General features: G+C 47.3%; 1 protein-coding gene across 1 annotated transcript in view; it reads left to right on the forward strand.

The window, feature by feature from the left end:
- LOC141056087 (ovostatin-like) overlaps nt 1-17,936 on the forward strand; it is a 157,833-nt gene extending 139,897 nt beyond the window's left edge. The window contains exons 30-34 of the mRNA XM_073552746.1: nt 11,934-12,058; nt 12,134-12,224; nt 12,881-12,949; nt 14,310-14,415; nt 17,443-17,936. Of these exons, the coding sequence (XP_073408847.1) occupies nt 11,934-12,058; nt 12,134-12,224; nt 12,881-12,949; nt 14,310-14,415; nt 17,443-17,489 (438 nt within the window). The 3' untranslated portion in view covers nt 17,490-17,936. The remainder of the gene's footprint in view (nt 1-11,933; nt 12,059-12,133; nt 12,225-12,880; nt 12,950-14,309; nt 14,416-17,442) is intronic.
- Nucleotides 17,937-18,249: the final 313 nt, after the last annotated feature.

Here is an 18,249-nt window from a genome sequence, read left to right on the forward strand (position 1 = left end):
GGACCTGTGCTGTCTAATGGGGACCTGTGCTGCCTATTGGGGACGTGTGCTGCCTAATGGGGATGTGTGCTGCCTAATGGGGACCTGTGCTGCATATTGGGGATGTGTGCTGCATATTGGGGACCTGTGCTGCCTAATGGGGACGTGTGCAGCATATTGGTGACCTGTGCTGCCTATTGGGGACGTGTGCTGCCTATTGGGGACGTGTGCTGCCTAATGGGGACATGTGCTGCCTAATGGGGACGTGTGCTGCATATTGGGGACATGTGCTGCATACTGGGGACCTGTGCTGCCTAATGGGGATGTGTGCTGCATATTGGGGACCTGTGCTGCCTAATGGGGACCTGTGCTGCATACTGGGGACCTGTGCTGTCTAATGGCGATCTGTGCTGCATATTGGGGACGTGTGCTGCCTATTGGGGACCTGTGCTGCCTAATGGGGACGTGTGCTGCATATTGGTGACCTGTGCTGCCTATTGGGGACGTGTGCTGCCTATTGGGGACCTGTGCTGCCTATTGGGGACCTGTGCTGCCTATTGGGGACCTGTGCTGCCTATTGGGGACCTGTGCTGCCTTTTGGGGACCTGTGCTGCCTATTGGGGACCTGTGCTGCCTTTTGGGGACCTGTGCTGCCTATAGGGAACAATGCTGCCTATTGGGGACCTGTGCTGCCTATTTGGGAACAATGCTGCCTATTGGGGACCTGTGCTGCCTTTTGGGGACCTGTGCTGCCTTTTGGGGACCTTTGCTGCCTATAGGGAACAATGCTGCCTATTGGGGACCTGTGCCTGCCTATTGGGGACCTGTGCTGCCTATTTGGGAACAATGCTGCCTATTAGGGACCTATGCTGTCTATAGGGACCTGGACTGCCTATAGGGACCTGGGCTGTCTATTAGGGACCTGTGCTGCCTATTGGGGACCTGTGCTGCCTTTTTGGGACCTGTGCACTGTTCTGATCTCATTCCAATTTATTATTTTTTTTTAACTGTTTGACTGCACCCCTACTTGTATATGTTTGAGGAAAAGGTGCGTGTAAATGGGTGTGGCTTAAAAATGGGTGTGGCTTAAAATGGGTGTGGCTTTCCTACACACAAACACAGAACCTGTTGTTAAAAATTTGAATCCCACCACTGAGGTCGGCCTTACCTCCGTGAGCACTCAGCTTTCCTCCGGAAGGACCGCCATCTTGCACGCTGCTAGCATGCCTCTCCCCCTTGTTGGAAGCCTTGCGGCTTCTCTGGGTCTCTGTAGACTGGGGGGGGAGTAGGAGCCAAATTGCTGCGACTACTGGTGGAACGTCTCACCCCCGAGTACTCTGAAGTGCAGGCCGGTTGCTGCCCCCCCCACACACACACCTGGACCGAGAAACAGAAGCCTGTGACTTGGCTCCTTCACTCATCCCAGGAAGCCCACTCCCTTCCTTGGTAGAAGATTGAGCAGGTCCCTGGGTGGAGAGATGGTGGTTTTCTGGACCTCAGAAGCACACAGCAGGATCAGTGTCGACTGCACCCACAATTACCACAGCGAGCAGTAGCTAAGCAGAGCTGCACTCATTATTCTGCTGCTGGAGTCACTGTGTACTTTCATTACATTACTGATCCTGTACTGATCCTGAGTTACATCCTGTATTATAATCCAGAGCTGCACTCACTATTCTGCTGGGGCAGTCACTGTGTACATACATGACGTTGGTATTGTCAAGTGGTTTACCTCAGGGGAGACCAAGCATCTTGGCTTTCCCCGTTACCCCCGCGTGACCATGGAAAAACCCCACAACCTCACCAGCACCAGCTAAGACACGGACACAAGTATTATCTTTGGAATTTTTATGGCAATAGCAGCCTTTTATTAAACCAACAAAACAACAATAAACACTGTATCATAAATATCATAAGTACAATGACTTGAACACTGAAAGGAGGAGTCCTTGAAGCCACAAAGATCATGGTGAAGTAATCCAAAATACTGTGAACAACCCCCGTCCATTTGCTCCCAGCCGTTACCCCACAGGCTCAGGAGCACCAGCACACCAATAGATATTGTCCACGAACTACTTGGAGATCCGCCTACTTCCGACGGAAATTCCCCATCCACCTTTCACCAGATCACGACCAGCATACCTTTTAATGGAGGAGACCCAACACACCGAGTCTCCAAAAACCAATTTCCACCGACTTCAAGGACTGCCCCCTCCTCCAAAACCGCCACAACGAGGGGGCCTTGAACACCTCAATGACCCGAGACCCCCCCAACCCGCCATGCGACGGCCTTCTCTATACCATCCTGAAGAGCGAGGGCCCAAATATCGGAATCCACCGCATTTAAATGGATCCCGTCCACCAACCAAAATCACCCTCGCCCTTTCCAAATTGAAATGCCGCACGGCAACACCCCCATTTCTAACAATAGAAACAGACACCGCTCTGTTAACTTTTTTCCCTGGCCCGATTAACCTCTCCAATGATCTCATAGACCACCAACTCCTGCGTGGCACAATCTAAGACCACACGTAGTGATCTCCCGATGCATCCACCACAACCATAAGCAATCCTGCTTAATGTCCTTGACCAACTCCCGAAAAGGCCGAACCGCCAGATTGTTACCCCTCCATCGTGAATAAATGAGAACATCTGGTGCCCGGTCCAGCCGAACGCACTCGTGGACATCTGGCAACATCGTTCGCCACACCAGGCCCCTGAAACCGAGCCACCGCACCACCACCACAGTCCTGGGATTCCCCAGCTGTCTGCCTTCGTTCCTCACATCGGCTCGCAATGCTCCCCAATGTACGAAGGAGTGACCAAAATCCAGACCAGCAGCGGTCCAGCACCTGACACGCAAGACGACACTAACAGAAAAACATACTTACAGCATAAATTGTACCCAACCCACTCCACACCTGGTCGACCCATTAAGGCCGAACACAACTACGGTACCGATTAGACCTCCACCCACCAATGCGCTGTACTAAAGAGGGACCCAAAACACGTTCTGCCGCCTCGGTCGCCGCCCACATCCTAAATGAATGAGAAGCAAAGCGAGAATCATCTATCCCCCAACACCAAATGGATTTTTGAAAACCGCGCCCAACTGATACCGGGAAAACTACCCCCGTCTGCGTGGCACAACAAGGATCCGCACAAACTGGGATGAAGCTCCCAAAAACTACGCAAACACTAAACCGGGCACATTACAGAACCCGACACGCCACCCAACACAACTCGCCGGCCTCTACCAGGCTGATCCGTTTTAGACCTTCGCAGCCAGAATTCAACCCCCTGTAAGGTCAGTACCGTACACCTGGCTAACAAGCCACCCATCGACATTTATTATGCGACACAAGCTCCCCAACCCGCAATGCCCCAAACGTGCAAACGAGAGGACCAGGCGAAACAACACAACCATCCATCGATCCGAACAGACCGACTAAAGAACCTGACCCAATTGCTCCAGCAGAGTAAACGATACAGCCGTCTTAAATCACCCCCACCTCTGAAACGGCAGAAACCATTCGCCGCCTGTTGGACCAAAAATTGTTTACGTCAAAACACTGCTCCCGCGCAACCGAAAACCAAAAGACAAACCTGCTAACAAGCGCGTTACCTTTGCACGCGACCAACCCACGCTCGTGCCTCGCCCCAACCAGGACAACAACAATCCCTCCTGATCAAGTCCGACCCAACTAGTTTGACGAGCCGTAAGGACCTCTACCCCACATCCGCCACACTGCCCGGTAAACCTCCCAAGTTCTTGGTGCTAGAGACAATTCAATCAACGACTCTGCAGCCCGTAAGCCACCCTCCCCAGCTTCTCCGGACAAGTTAGCCCGTCAATCACTGCTTCCGGAGCCAAAGAACGAAAACAATCCCGCTGCGAACGAGAGAGAGAGTCAGCTAACCCGTTCCTTACCCCAAGCACGTGCACCGCGGTCACAAGTGCATTAAGAAACAAACACAATAGCACCAATTGCTGCAAAACTCGAACGACTGGAGGAGACGACATGGTAATACCATTAATCGAGCTCACAACGCCCACGTTGTTGCAATTAAAACCGCACGCACAGGTTCCTGAAATCCCACCCCCACAAATGCACCACCACTAGCATCGGAAAAATCTCCAATAACATGATGTTGCACACCAGACCGGCCAAAACCCACGTGTCAGGCCAAGGAGCCGCACACCATTGCCCTCTGACATAGGCACCAAAAACTGACCCCGCAAGCCGCATCCAGCAACAATTCCAATGCATCGTTACCCACCACCTCCGCCATTGCCCAAAAAACGACCGCTGTACTCTTCCAAAAAGGACTCCCAGATCGCAAATCGGCCCTAAGCTCCGCCGACCACCCAACATAAATGTTGGGGAGCCCGAATCCCCGCAGTAGCGCTAGCCAACCTACGCGAAGAAAACCCTACCCCACAGCATAACCCGACAAGCAAAGTCAAGCTCCCCAACAGCGACCGAAGATCGCGCCACGATATTTAACTCGAGCGACGTGCTCGGACCACATCTGACCACAAATCCACCAGCTTGTCCTCAGGCAACCAGAACTCCCCAACTGTATCGATGACGATCACCCGGTAACGCAAACACATGTTAGGACCCTCCTTTTTCCGGGCGCTCACGGGACACCGAAGTGATCAGCCACCCACTCAATGGCTTTCAAAATCCTGAGACAAGGCGATGAATCAGCCAGCCAAACACACAAGAAATCGTGCAATAATGAATACCGAGTCGAAACCGGAAACGTCGCACACAACCCACTCGAGACAGGAACTAACACCTCGAAATACGCATAGGACACCGAACCACCCATATGTAAAACACCTATCTATAAAAAAACTCCTTCCCAAAAAACAGCCCGGCAGCGTCACGCTGTCAGGATGTACTGGTAGTAAACGAAAAGTGGATTCCACATCAGTCTTTGCCATAAGGGCACCACGACCACATTTGCGCACCCACCGAGCCACCTCGTCAAAGAATATACCACCAAACGAAACTCCGGATCAATACCATCGTTAATCGATCTCCCACACGGGTAAGCCAAATGTTAAATGAGCCGAAACTTATTCGGCTCCTTCTCCGAAACGAAAGGGCCTGCCATGCGGCCCAACAAACCTTTTTTTTTTTTTAATTTCTCCGAAACGACTGCGGAATGCTCCAAAGCTGAGCGCAAATTTTTCAAAACTAACGGGATATCAAATGGAGGACTCGGAATGTGAAAACCCTCCGTAAAACCTGAAAACAACAAACCCCCTCTTTCCCTATCAGGGTACCTATTTAGATAGGGAGCCATCCATTCCAGATTCACAGGAGTCTCCCCCTTGCGAATACCCGCACCCGGCTCTAGACTTCCCTTGTTTGAAACACTTGGACGCTCAATGTGAGGCTCCATTACAATTAGAGCAGAGGTGTTTGAATTACAATTAGCCCCGAACTTACACTGGCCGTCATTAAACTGCCAGCCACACCCGCCTTGTGCGTACCTCTGGCTGAGGCTTCCAGCCCCCCCATGAAAGGAGCTCCCAAACTTATTGTGCGCTATCACACGCATCCAAAAACCAATATCTTTCTGGTCCCAGCGAATTGCCGGACGCACAGCCGTCCTCTGACAGAATTGCTCGTCATACCCCAGCCACCCTGACCACCATACACTCTGTAAGCCTCACCTATCGTCCAGATAACAAAAAGGTGCCGAGCGATCATCAGGGGCCTGTTCCCCAACAACGCTCGCCAAAAGCTTGCTGCCAATTCACAAATGTCGGAGGAATCAAACGCCACCTGCGCTTAACCTCCCCCTCCTATCTGCTTCCTCCTTTTTGCTTTTGTCTAAATTAAACGTCTCCAGAGGCAGCAGCAAAAATATTACAACATACTCAACCTTCCAAGTTCGCTCTTCCACTTCTATTGTTAAGTGAACCCCCAAGGAACCTTCAAAACATACGTAAACCTCGCCATGCGCCCGATCATCTAAACGCACACGACACTCCCTCTCTTTTGTCGGTTCGAACCGACACGGACACTGGCTCGCTGAAGCGGGGGCCCGACTCTAGACCGCACTGACCCGCCGACCTCACGATCCGACCCACGCTGCTACCGGCGAAGACCCGACAAAGCCCCGCTCCAGGTGTAACAGCACACAACGCACGTCCGCAAACATATCGCACACTTCCCCGGCCGACCCTATACTGCTCAACCCAGCCCCCACCCCAACACCACTAGCCTTAGCCAAGGGCCCCCTTTCCACCACTGACGAAGATAAAAACGGGTGACAAACAGGGGACATGGACGCATACTCACCGGGCTGCGAGGGGGCTGTGTACCCTCCAGCCGGAACTCCTGGATCCCCCAAAGCCTCGTGGACCTCACGACTCCCAGTAGCGGACTCGCTGCCGCGATGCTGGCCCCCCAAGGGAGGACCAGGGCGGGAAGCCAGAACCCCTGGAGAGATCCCGGCTGTGGCACCCCAAAATCAGACGCCTCCTGGCACCCCCCCCCGCCAGGAGCTCCTGGCGGTGTGCCGTCCCGCCGCACCTGGCCGTCCTGGGCCCCCCAGGACCACTGGGAGCCCGACATCATCCTCCGGCCCCTGGATCTTCCTGCGGCCGGCGTCAGCCCCGCCATGCTGCCTGCCGCAGTCGCCGCCTCCCCAGAGCTGGGACGGCTGGAGCCAATGTAGGAGGCAGGCGCAGCAGCGGGACCCGCGCAGCGGCGCCCCCCGGCAGGAAACGATGACCCCCACTGCTGGGGGACAAAGACACAGGCCCTGCCGCCCGACAGGCCGCCACTCTGCCGGCGGCCGACTTCTCCGGTGCTGGAGAGGCGGGCCGCACATCGTGCCCGTCCGTGCCGTGGCCCCCCGAAGGAGCAGGAGAAGCCTGGTGCCCGACGCGCGCTGGCTCCGCCCCCTCTCTGGATCGAGGCGAAGGCCCAGACTCCACCGCATGGCCTCGCCGCACCCGCGGATTCCTCCCAGGCCGCGACGCGCTGGGAGGGGGATTGCGCATCGCGCGACCTGGAGGGTCCCGGGAGGGGCTCCTGTGGCAACGCGAGGCCCGGGGAGCAGTGTCGGGTGAGAGCCGCTCTGGCGGCCTAACCCGCCTTGCTCTGCGCTCCCTCTCATCGGCCTGCCCGGGGGTACCTGGGAGCAGGCCAGCGACCCGTGCCTCCAGCCATCCAGGAGGCTGCCCCAGCACTGCAGCCCGCAGTCTCTTCAACTCCTGACATCCCGGTAAGTGGATGATGGGGGTGGGACTGCTTCGGTGCTGGGAGAGCAGGAACAGAGGGAGGGCACACCCCTGACCCTCACCTAAATACCCCCGGACTCCCCCTCCCATTTAACCCCTCCCCCGCACTAAAACCTTCCAACCCCCCCGTCATGTTGGCCTCCGCCTATGCCTCCTATGGGGGGGGGGCTGGGAGGCTTGCTCTGGCTACTTCTTTACATTACTGATCCTGAGTTACATCCTGTATTACACTCCAGAGCTGCACTCACTATTCTGCTGGTGCAGTCACTGTGTACATACATTACATTACTGATTCTGAGTTACATCCTGTATTATACCTGAGAGCTGCACTCACTATTCTGCTGGTGCAGTCACTGTATACATACATTACTTTACTGATTCTGAGTTACATCCTGTATTATACCTGAGAGCTGCACTCACTATTCTGCTTGTGCAGTCACTGTGTACATACATTACATTACTGATCCTGAGTTACATCCTGTATTACACTCCAGAGCTGCACTCACTATTCTGCTGGTGCAGTCACTGTATACATACATTACATTATTGATTCTGAGTTACATCCTGTATTATATTCCAGAGCTGCACTCACTTTTCTGCTGGTGCAGTCACTGTATACATACATTACATTACTGACCCTGAGCTACATCCTGTATTATACTCCAGAGCTGCACTCACTATTCTGCTGGTGCAGTCACTGTATACATACATTACATTACTGATTCTGAGTTACATCCTGTATTATATACTCCAGAGCAGCACTCACTATTCTGCTGGTGCAGTCACTGTGTACAGACATTACATTACTGATCCTGAGTTACATCCTGTATTATATACTCCAGAGCTGCACTCACTATTCTGCTGGTGCAGTCACTGTGTACATACATTACATTACTGATCCTGAGTTACCTCCTGTATCATACTCCAGAGCTGCACTCACTATTCTGCTGGTGCAGTCACTGTATACATACATTACATTACTGACCCTGAGCTACATCCTGTATTATACTCCAGAGCTGCACTCACTATTCTGCTGGTGCAGTCACTGTATACATACATTACATTACTGATTCTGAGTTACATCCTGTATTATATACTCCAGAGCTGCACTCACTATTCTGCTGGTGCAGTCACTGTGTACATACATTACATTACTGATCCTGAGTTACCTCCTGTATCATACTCCAGAGCTGCACTCACTATTCTGCTGGTGCAGTCACTGTATACATACATTACATTACTGATTCTCAGTTACATCCTGTATTATATACTCCAGAGCTGCACTCACTATTCTGCTGGTGCAGTCACTGTGTACATACATTACATTACTGATCCTGAGTTACCTCCTGTATCATACTCCAGAGCTGCACTCACTATTCTGCTGGTGCAGTCACTGTATACATACATTACATTACTGATTCTCAGTTACATCCTGTATTATATACTCCAGAGATGCACTCACTATTCTGCTGGTGCAGTTACTGTGTACATACATTACATTACTGATCCTGAGTTACCTTCTGTATCATACTCCAGAGCTGCACTCACTATTCTGCTGGTGCAGTCACTGTATACATACATTACATTACTGACCCTGAGCTACATCCTGTATTATACTCCAGAGCTGCACTCACTATTCTGCTGGTGCAGTCACTGTATACATACATTACATTACTGATTCTGAGTTACATCCTGTATTATATACTCCAGAGCTGCACTCACTATTCTGCTGGTGCAGTCACTGTGTACAGACATTACATTACTGATCCTGAGTTACATCCTGTATTATATACTCCAGAGCTGCACTCACTATTCTGCTGGTGCAGTCACTGTGTACATACATTACATTACTGATCCTGAGTTACCTCCTGTATCATACTCCAGAGCTGCACTCACTATTCTGCTGGTGCAGTCACTGTATACATACATTACATTACTGATTCTCAGTTACATCCTGTATTATATACTCCAGAGCTGCACTCACTATTCTGCTGGTGCAGTCACTGTGTACATACATTACATTACTGATCCTGAGTTACCTCCTGTATCATACTCCAGAGCTGCACTCACTATTCTGCTGGTGCAGTCACTGTATACATACATTACATTACTGATTCTCAGTTACATCCTGTATTATATACTCCAGAGCTGCACTCACTATTCTGCTGGTGCAGTTACTGTGTACATACATTACATTACTGATCCTGAGTTACCTTCTGTATCATACTCCAGAGCTGCACTCACTATTCTGCTGGTGCAGTCACTGTATACATACATTACATTACTGATTCTCAGTTACATCCTGTATTATATACTCCAGAGCTGCACTCACTATTCTGCTGGTGCAGTCACTGTATACATACATTACATTACTGATTCTCAGTTACATCCTGTATTATATACTCCAGAGCTGCACTCACTATTCTGCTGGTGCAGTTACTGTGTACATACATTACATTACTGATCCTGAGTTACCTTCTGTATCATACTCCAGAGCTGCACTCACTATTCTGCTGGTGCAGTCACTGTATACATACATTACATTACTGATTCTCAGTTACATCCTGTATTATATACTCCAGAGCTGCACTCACTATTCTGCTGGTGCAGTCACTGTGTACAGACATTACATTACTGATCCTGAGTTACATCCTGTATTATATACTCCAGAGCTGCACTCACTATTCTGCTGGTGCAGTCACTGTGTACATACATTACATTACTGATCCTGAGTTACCTCCTGTATCATACTCCAGAGCTGCACTCACTATTCTGCTGGTGCAGTCACTGTGTACATACATTACATTACTGATCCTGAGTTACTTCCTGTGTTATACCCCAGAGCTGCACTCACTATTCTGCTGGTGCAGTGACTGTGTACATACATTACTGCTCTGGTGCTTTTTCATTCTGGAACTTGTCATCTTTATGTTATGTTCTGCACCCTAATATGATGTAGGAAACATGCACAAACTTGTTGACTTTTTCCAGTAGCAACTAGCAGAATTGTGACTGCAGCTCTGGATAATATTAGAGGCTTTAAACATATACGTGCTTCTCACAAAATTAGAATATCACCAAAATGTTAATTTATTTCAGTTCTTCAATGCAAAAAGTGAAGCTCATATATTACATAGAGTCATCACACACAGAGTGATCTATTTCACATGTTTATTTCTGTTAATGTTGATGATTATGGCTTACAGCCAATGAAAACCCAAAAGTCATTATCTCAGTAAATTTGAACAAAAAACACGTGCTAAGACTTCCTAAGCGTTTATAAAAGGTCCCTTAGTCTGTTTCATTAGCTCCACAATAATGGGGAAGACTGCTGACCTGACAGATGTCCAGAAGGCAGTCACTGACCCATTCCACAAGGAGGGGAAGCCACAAAAGGTCATTGCTAAAGAAGCCGGCTGTTCACAGAGTGATGTATCCAAGCATATTAATGGAAAGTTGAGTGGAAGGAAAAAGTGTGGTGGAAAAAGGTGCACAAGCAACCGGGATAACCGCAGCCTGGAAAGGATTGTTAAGAAAAGGCCATTCAAATTTGGGGGAGATTTACAAGGAGTGGACTGCTGCTGGAGTCATTGCTTCACACCACACACAGACGTATCCAGGACATGGGCTACAAGTGTCACATTCCTTGTGTCAGCCACTCATGACCAATAGACAATGCCAGAAAGAAGCGTCTTACCTGGGCCAAGGAGAAAAAGAACCAGACTGTTGTCAGTGGTCCAAGGTGTTGTTTTCAGATGAAAGTAAATTTTGCATTTAATTTGGAAATCAAGGTCCCAGGGTCTGAGGGAAGAGTGGAGAGGCCACAATCCAAGCTGCTGGAGGTCTAGTGTGAAGTCTCCACCGTCAGTGATGGTTTGGGGAGCCATGTCATCTGCTGGTGTAGGTCCACTGTGTTTTATCAAGACCAAAGTCAGCGCAGCCGCCTCCCAGGAAATTTTAGAGCACTTCATACTTCCCTCTGCCGACAAGCTTATTGGAGATGGAAATTTAATTCTCCAGCAGGACGTGGCCCCTGTCCACACTGCCAAAAGTGCGAATACCTGGTTTACACACAACAGTATCACTGTGCTTGATTGGCAGCAAACTCGCCTGACCTTAACCCCTTAGAGAATCTATGGAGTATTATCAAGAGGAAGATGAGAGACACCAGACCCCACAATGCAGACAAGCTGAAGGCTGCTATCAAAGCATCCTGGGCTTCCATAACCCCTCAGCAGTGCCACAGGCTGATCACCTCCATGTCACGCTGCATTGATGCAGTAATTGATGCCAAAGGAGTCCCGACCAAGTATTGAGTGCATTTACTGAACATACATTTCAGTAGGACAACATTTCTGATTTTACAATCATTTTTCAAGCTGGTGTTATAAAGTATTCTAATTTACTGAGATAATGACTTTTGGGCTTTCATTGGCTGTAAGCCACAATCATCAACATTACCAGAAATAAACACGTGAAATAGATCACTCTGTGTGTAACAACTCTATAGAATATAGGAGACTCACTTTTTGTATGGAAGAACTGAAATAACTTCACTTTTTGTTGATATTCTGATTTTGTGAGAAGCACTTGTATTTCAAGACGTTTCTCATCCTGTCACCGTTTTACACCATTATGGGGCACAGACATTGCTCTTGTAATCTCTATCCATTCTTTCTCGCAGATCACTGTTCGGTACAACGTCCCGGTTCCTCAGGAGAACTCCACTTTCCTGTTGTCAGCCAACACTTCTTCTATGAGCTGTGTGAACGGAGTGGCGTACATCTTTGCTATAGGCATCAGTGTCAGGTACAATTGACCTCATCAGAATACCCGGCTTTCGGACAGTTTCGCCCTTACTCTTACACGTCTTTTATCTTACAGCTATAGAGGAAACCGATCTCAAACCAACATGGTGGTCATTGATATCGCCATGCTCTCCGGATACCAAGAAGACTACTGGTCTCTACAAGAGGTATAGTAAGTTAGTCACCGACTAACATTGCAACATTTGAGCCTTGAGTCTAATGTGGGCTCAGTTGTATTTTCATCTTGACTTCAAGGGTAGAACAAGGGAAGAGCGAATCTCCAAAAATTCTAATATGGCATGTGGTCGCACATGCTCACTACCACTCCAGTCACACAGGGGGCCTCCTGTACTCGGTGGGGGTCTCACTAGTCAGACCTGTACAAATCAAACAGTAATAGTCTATCCTGGGCACAGATGATATAAATTGTTCTCCTCTTTTAAAAGGAATCCATCAGCAGGTTTTTGCTACCTCAACTGGGAGCAGCATGACGTAGGAGCAGAGACCCTGATTGCAACAATGTGTCATTTACTGAGCTGCGTGCTGTATTTTGTATACAATCCCAGTGTTATTTGCTGAAGATCTGCAAGCTCTTTGAATGCTGAGCTCTGTATATCCCCTCCCACATCACTGATTTGCAGCTTTACGTGTGCACTGTGCATAGGCAGAAAGCTGCAAATCAGTGGTAGGGGAGAAGTTATACAGAGCTCATGAATATGGAGGACTACCTAGCAGCAGGAGTACTAGTCCTCTGTGCTAGTAATGATCTTTAATGGGACTATTGTGTAAATTAATAAGCCTGTTTTTGGTTTTTTTTTTACAGTTACTGAACAGCAGAGTGATCTCCAACTTTGAAACTAAGAACAACCATGTGTACTTGTATGTGAAATCTGTGAGTAGCCTTTTATTTCTTATTTCCTTCATTTACCGCAGTCCCTGTATCAAAAGGGATTTATTATCTGATTTTCCTATCTCAGACACCTGATAATGTGAATTTACCCATAAGGATGTTGTTATGAGCTCATCTGGTAAGATGGATTATCTAACCCATAAGTAAGAGCAAGTAGCAGAGACCGGAGGCGATAATGCAGCAGAGCTTATGGATCAGTGAGGTCTGGCACAGCAGGGTATGCTGGCCAGCAGATTGACAAACAGAGCTGGAAGGGCTAGATGCAGCTGAGCTAGATGTGTGGAAAGTACAGGAACAGCAGAGATGTGTAGACGACGCGTTCTTTTCCGAAGAAGCTCAGATACACACAGGAATACCAGAAAAGCATAGATCGACTGGTATCTTGCTTGCAGAAGTGCGGTTACACACAGGAATTACAGAGGTGTAAAGCTGGTAACTTGCTTGCAGAAACGCAGTTACATTAATAGCAGAGTAATAAATGTAGGTGGCATCAGAATAGCAGAGACTAATTTGTCAACATAACTTGACACAGCAGAACTGAGATTGCAGTTGCACCAGGAATTGCTGGAAAGAGCTTGGAAGTAGAAGATGGGTGCTGGATTGAAGGCAGGAGTAGCTGGGAAATTAATTAGACCCCTGGCTTGAAGAGAATCAAAAAGGAAAATGAGGCTAACTGTAGGGTGGTAGCAGGGTGCTATACTTCCTGAATGCTAAGGCCATGGGTTGGCTTGAATAATGCTTGCCAGGCTTCCCCAGCAACCAGCGCGAACCATCACAGAAGTAGCCAGCAATATGGGAAGGAAGCAAAACTTGACTCTGGAGCCAGAACAGGTGAGTAACAGAGGTTTATGGTTTGTAGATTGCAGTAGAAAAACAGAGGACCTTAGGAGATCCACCAAACATGGGGAAGACTTAAAAACTCCCTGTAAATGTTATCATTGGTCAGATTCAAAGTCATTATCAAGCAGGTGATAGTACTTTCCTCTGAGCCACCACTCTGCCGACATCATCCCAATCTTAGGAGATGTTAGGATGTTTATGCTGATGCAATGATTGATAGATAATATCCAAGGGGTGCCGGTCTTATTCCCCAGAATTGTCATCAATTGGTGGTTGTACATCTGATTTAGTAATAGCTTAATCAGGAACATAGAGCAGAGTTGTCACTAGGAGTCATGTAAAGATCTACCAGATCCATGGCCAGCCGAGGAACACAAGAGCAGAAGTTAAGAGGAGTTATTAGAGGCAAAGCCAAAGTTCCTGGGTTCATTGATTGTCGATCACCTCTACGTGTGTCTATAGTCATTTTTTGAGTATTTTCTTATATCTTGATCTCCTCTAGGTTACTTGTCGTGAAACAAGCTACCTCTCAGTCAAAGTTATAATGGGCAACAGGGTACTAAATGTGAAGCGTGCTTCCATCTATGTGTACGATTACTATGAAACAGGTAATTTAGAACTGTACTCTCGTCTCAGCAGCAGTAGATGTCATACAGTAGATGTATACACAGTATGTCTTCTAGATACTGTACATTGTTTGTATCCCTGAAATAATATTAGGTTCACCATCTAAAGTATCTCCTGACATTAAGTGTTCAGTAGACTCATATGTTTAGTACAAAAAAGCACAAGACACAAAAATAATAAGAATGAACTTATAGGAAAGAAAAGATACAACATTGAAAACAATGCCAGTAGGCGATTAATGGCTACTGCTGTTTTGTTTTAGACAAAAATCTGAAAATCTTTTGATTAACTGGAAATCTAATTTATCTGTCCCCACCTTGATATGGGTTACATTACCGTAATTATGTTAAGAATGGCGGCTCTGATGCTTTAACTAAAGATCCTATAATTTCTTAATTCCTCTTTGATAATGTTTTGTTTGAGAACCCCCAGTGCATGCAGGGTTACTTAATCAAAGCGTCGTTGGGGGGGGGGCTGTGACGTCCATTTCAGAGGCTGGGCTCATCCCAGCTATGCTGAGAATGTGTCAGTTGTCAATTTCGACAGAGGTTCACTAGTTTCTTGTCACTGTGCGATGTGCACAATGACAGTACACTATCTCACCAGCTTTGAACAGAAGTAATGAGCCGGCAACAAATCACATCATTGTGCAGTTTAAGAAGAATGTTCAGCATGCAGAGACCAGTGCCATCCCCATAAGTAATGTCACTTGCAGGGTGTGGTGTTGGTCTCTACAAGCCGGGCATGCTTTTTACAATGCGCACTGACAGTGCGCTCTTGCTGCCAAGTTATTGCTAATCACAGCCTGCGAGAGAGTGCACTATCATTGTGCACATCACACAGTGACAAGAATCTACTGAGCCTCCATCCAAATTGACAACCAATGCATGCTCAATAAAGCAGGGAATTACCTAGCTCCTGAAAGGTAGGTCACTGATGACACTTCATTTAAGGGAGGGGGCAGAGGCTGCAGCAGTGACCGCGGTCTCTGCCCCCTGATAACACTTTGGCTACGGCCACACTATCAGTATTCGGTCAGTATTTCACATCAGTATTTGTAAGCCAAAACCCGGAGTGGGTGAAACATGCAGAATTTGTGCACTTGTTTCTATTATACTTTGTCCTCTGATTGTTCCTCAGCTTGTTTTGGCTTACAGATGCTGAGAAAAAATACTGAACAATTACTGATAGTGTGACCGTAGCCTTTGTTTGATTATCCCAGCATGCACTGGGGGTTCGCAACCAAAACATTGTCAAATAGGAGGTAGTAAAAAAAAAAAGAAAAATCAGTTACATAGTGCTGTTAGGGAAGGATAGGGAATATTTAATTAAGGTATAAGGTATAAGATTAGATTATGGCACTAGATAGGCATTTAGAATGAAAATTAATTTGTGTTTCGGACCACCCTTTTAACTGCTTTCCGACATAGGATGTAATACTACCTCCTATGTGTGGTCCCCATGTATGGAATGGGCTCAGGAGCTGTTACTAGGGCGAGCATACATTGGCTTCTTTTGACCCCCGGCAACAGGATTGTAGGTTGATGATAGATTGTAACGGAAGCCGGGGGTCTAATGAAAGACCTCTGTGGATGCCATCTTAGTCCTCTTATGAATCTCAGTCATTTAGACAATATGCTGATCACAAGTTCAAGTCCCTTAAATGATGAAATAATGTCTGTTCTTAGTCACCACTAGAGGGAGCTGAAGCGTTAACTGCATATACTGTGTATATAATCATTTCGAGTAAGCTCCCCCTAGTGGTGGCTGCAGGATGTCATTATTGTATACTTTTACTGTGCATTTGGAGATGTGCATCAGAAAAATCAAGTTATAAAGGTACATTAAAACAGGAAGCAACAGAGAAGCTTGGACCTAAAATTCCCTGATAATAAAAGGTAGACTTTCTTTAAAAAATATGAATACCGTATATACTCGAGTATAAGCCGACCCCCCTAATTTTGTGACAAAAAACTGGGAAAACTTATTGACTCGAGTATAAGCCGAGGGTGGAAAATTATGCCCCCATATGCTGCTCCCATAAGATGCTCCATAGATTATTCCCCCATATGCTGCCCCCATAAGATGCTCCATAGATAATGCCCCTATATGCTGCCCCCATAAGATGCTCCATAGATTATGCCCCATATGCTGCCCCCATAAGATGCTACATAGATTATGCCCCCATATGCTGCCCCCATAAGATGCTCCATAGATTATGCCCCCATATGCTGCCCCCATAAGATGCTCCATAGATTATGCCCCCATATGCTGCCACTGCTGCTGCATTTAGAAATTAAAAAAATGACATACACACCTCTCAGTCGCTGGGTGTCAGGTGCCGATGTCATTGCTGGCACCTGAGATATTCACCTGTCCTGCGTCCATGGCTGCTTGCTGCTGTCTGGCATGTCATCTGTCAGTGATGTTCAGACTGCAGGGGGCACGGCGCGCACTAACCACGTCACCGCGTCCTCTGCTGTCTGAACGTCACTGACAGATGATGTGCCAGACAGCAGCAAGCAGTCATGGATGCAGGACAGGTGAGTATCGCTATACTTACCTGTCCTGGCGCTGTCTCTTCAGCTCCCAGCTTCTCTGCGCTCTCCCTTCCTGCCTTCAGCGGTCACGTGGTACCGCTCAATAAAACTCATGAATATGCGCATATTCATGAGTTTTAATGAGCGGTGCCATGTGACCGCCGAAGGCAGGAAGGAAGAGCACGGAGAAGCTGGGGGCTGAAGAGACAGCACCAGGACAGGTAAGTATGACCTGACACCCCCACCCCCCCTCCTCCTCCGACCCCCTGGTGTATATGACTCGAATATAAGCCGAGAGGGGGACTTTCAGCCAAAGAAAATGGGCTGAAAATCTCGGCTTATATTCGAGTATATACGGTATATATGAATATATGTCCAGTCAGGTGTTAGTAAGCAAATCCTTGAAATATTGTATTTGCTTTCATTGAGATGAGACTTTACAGTAACGCTGCTCTTTTCTTTCAACAGCTGAAAATGGTTATGCCTCATATCGCCACCCCTGTGCCCCACCATAAGAGAAAAGAAGCCCAGACATTCAGAATTATCATAAGAACTTATTTTTGACTGGCTAAATCATGTTTAAGTAGTGTAGTATAATGAGAATATATGGAATATACGGTATACACTGCCACCAACCCAAAATTGCATTATAAAATTGCCTTTAAGGGAACCTGTTGCAACGATTTTACTACTGAAATTAGTGGTACGGGTGCGTAGGTCATAAATTATAAAACCATCCTAACACCACAAGATAGTGAGGTGTTTCCATCCACCTTAGTTATTTGGTGATCCTTGATTTTGTTTTTAATTATACTCTTCTTTCTGTTAAATCAAACCATACATGATGAGAAATATTGCAAAAATTTGACCTCACAATGGTCACCTAAACATCCTCGGCACGCAAAAAGAGCCTGGTTTATTATTGCATTTTCACCAGTTTTTTTTCTGTAGTTTCTGGTGTTTGCTCCTTTATTTGTTTGCGTCAAATTGGTCTTTAGTTACATTAGTGCTTGTTTTGACGTTTATTTTAAGCGTTTCCTTTTTTTCTTTATTGGCAATTGAGGATTTACGGTTTCCAAATGTTTTTCCCTCATTCATCATTTGCAAAAAAGGTATTTCAATCTCCACATTGGAATGATTTTATGCAAAACCAGAAATTTTGGAGAAATTTTTGTGACAATTTTTGCTCGTGGTTTTTTTTCCGTGTTTCCAATCCACCTTATTTGTTAGGCGATCCTTGATTTTTTTTTTTCTTTGTATTAGGTTAGACTATAT

The sequence above is a fragment of the Dendrobates tinctorius genome, unplaced genomic scaffold (assembly GCF_039654945.1).
Source record: "Dendrobates tinctorius isolate UK_male_01 unplaced genomic scaffold, ASM3965494v1 ptg000196l, whole genome shotgun sequence".
In the NCBI taxonomy this organism is placed as follows: domain Eukaryota; kingdom Metazoa; phylum Chordata; class Amphibia; order Anura; family Dendrobatidae; genus Dendrobates; species Dendrobates tinctorius.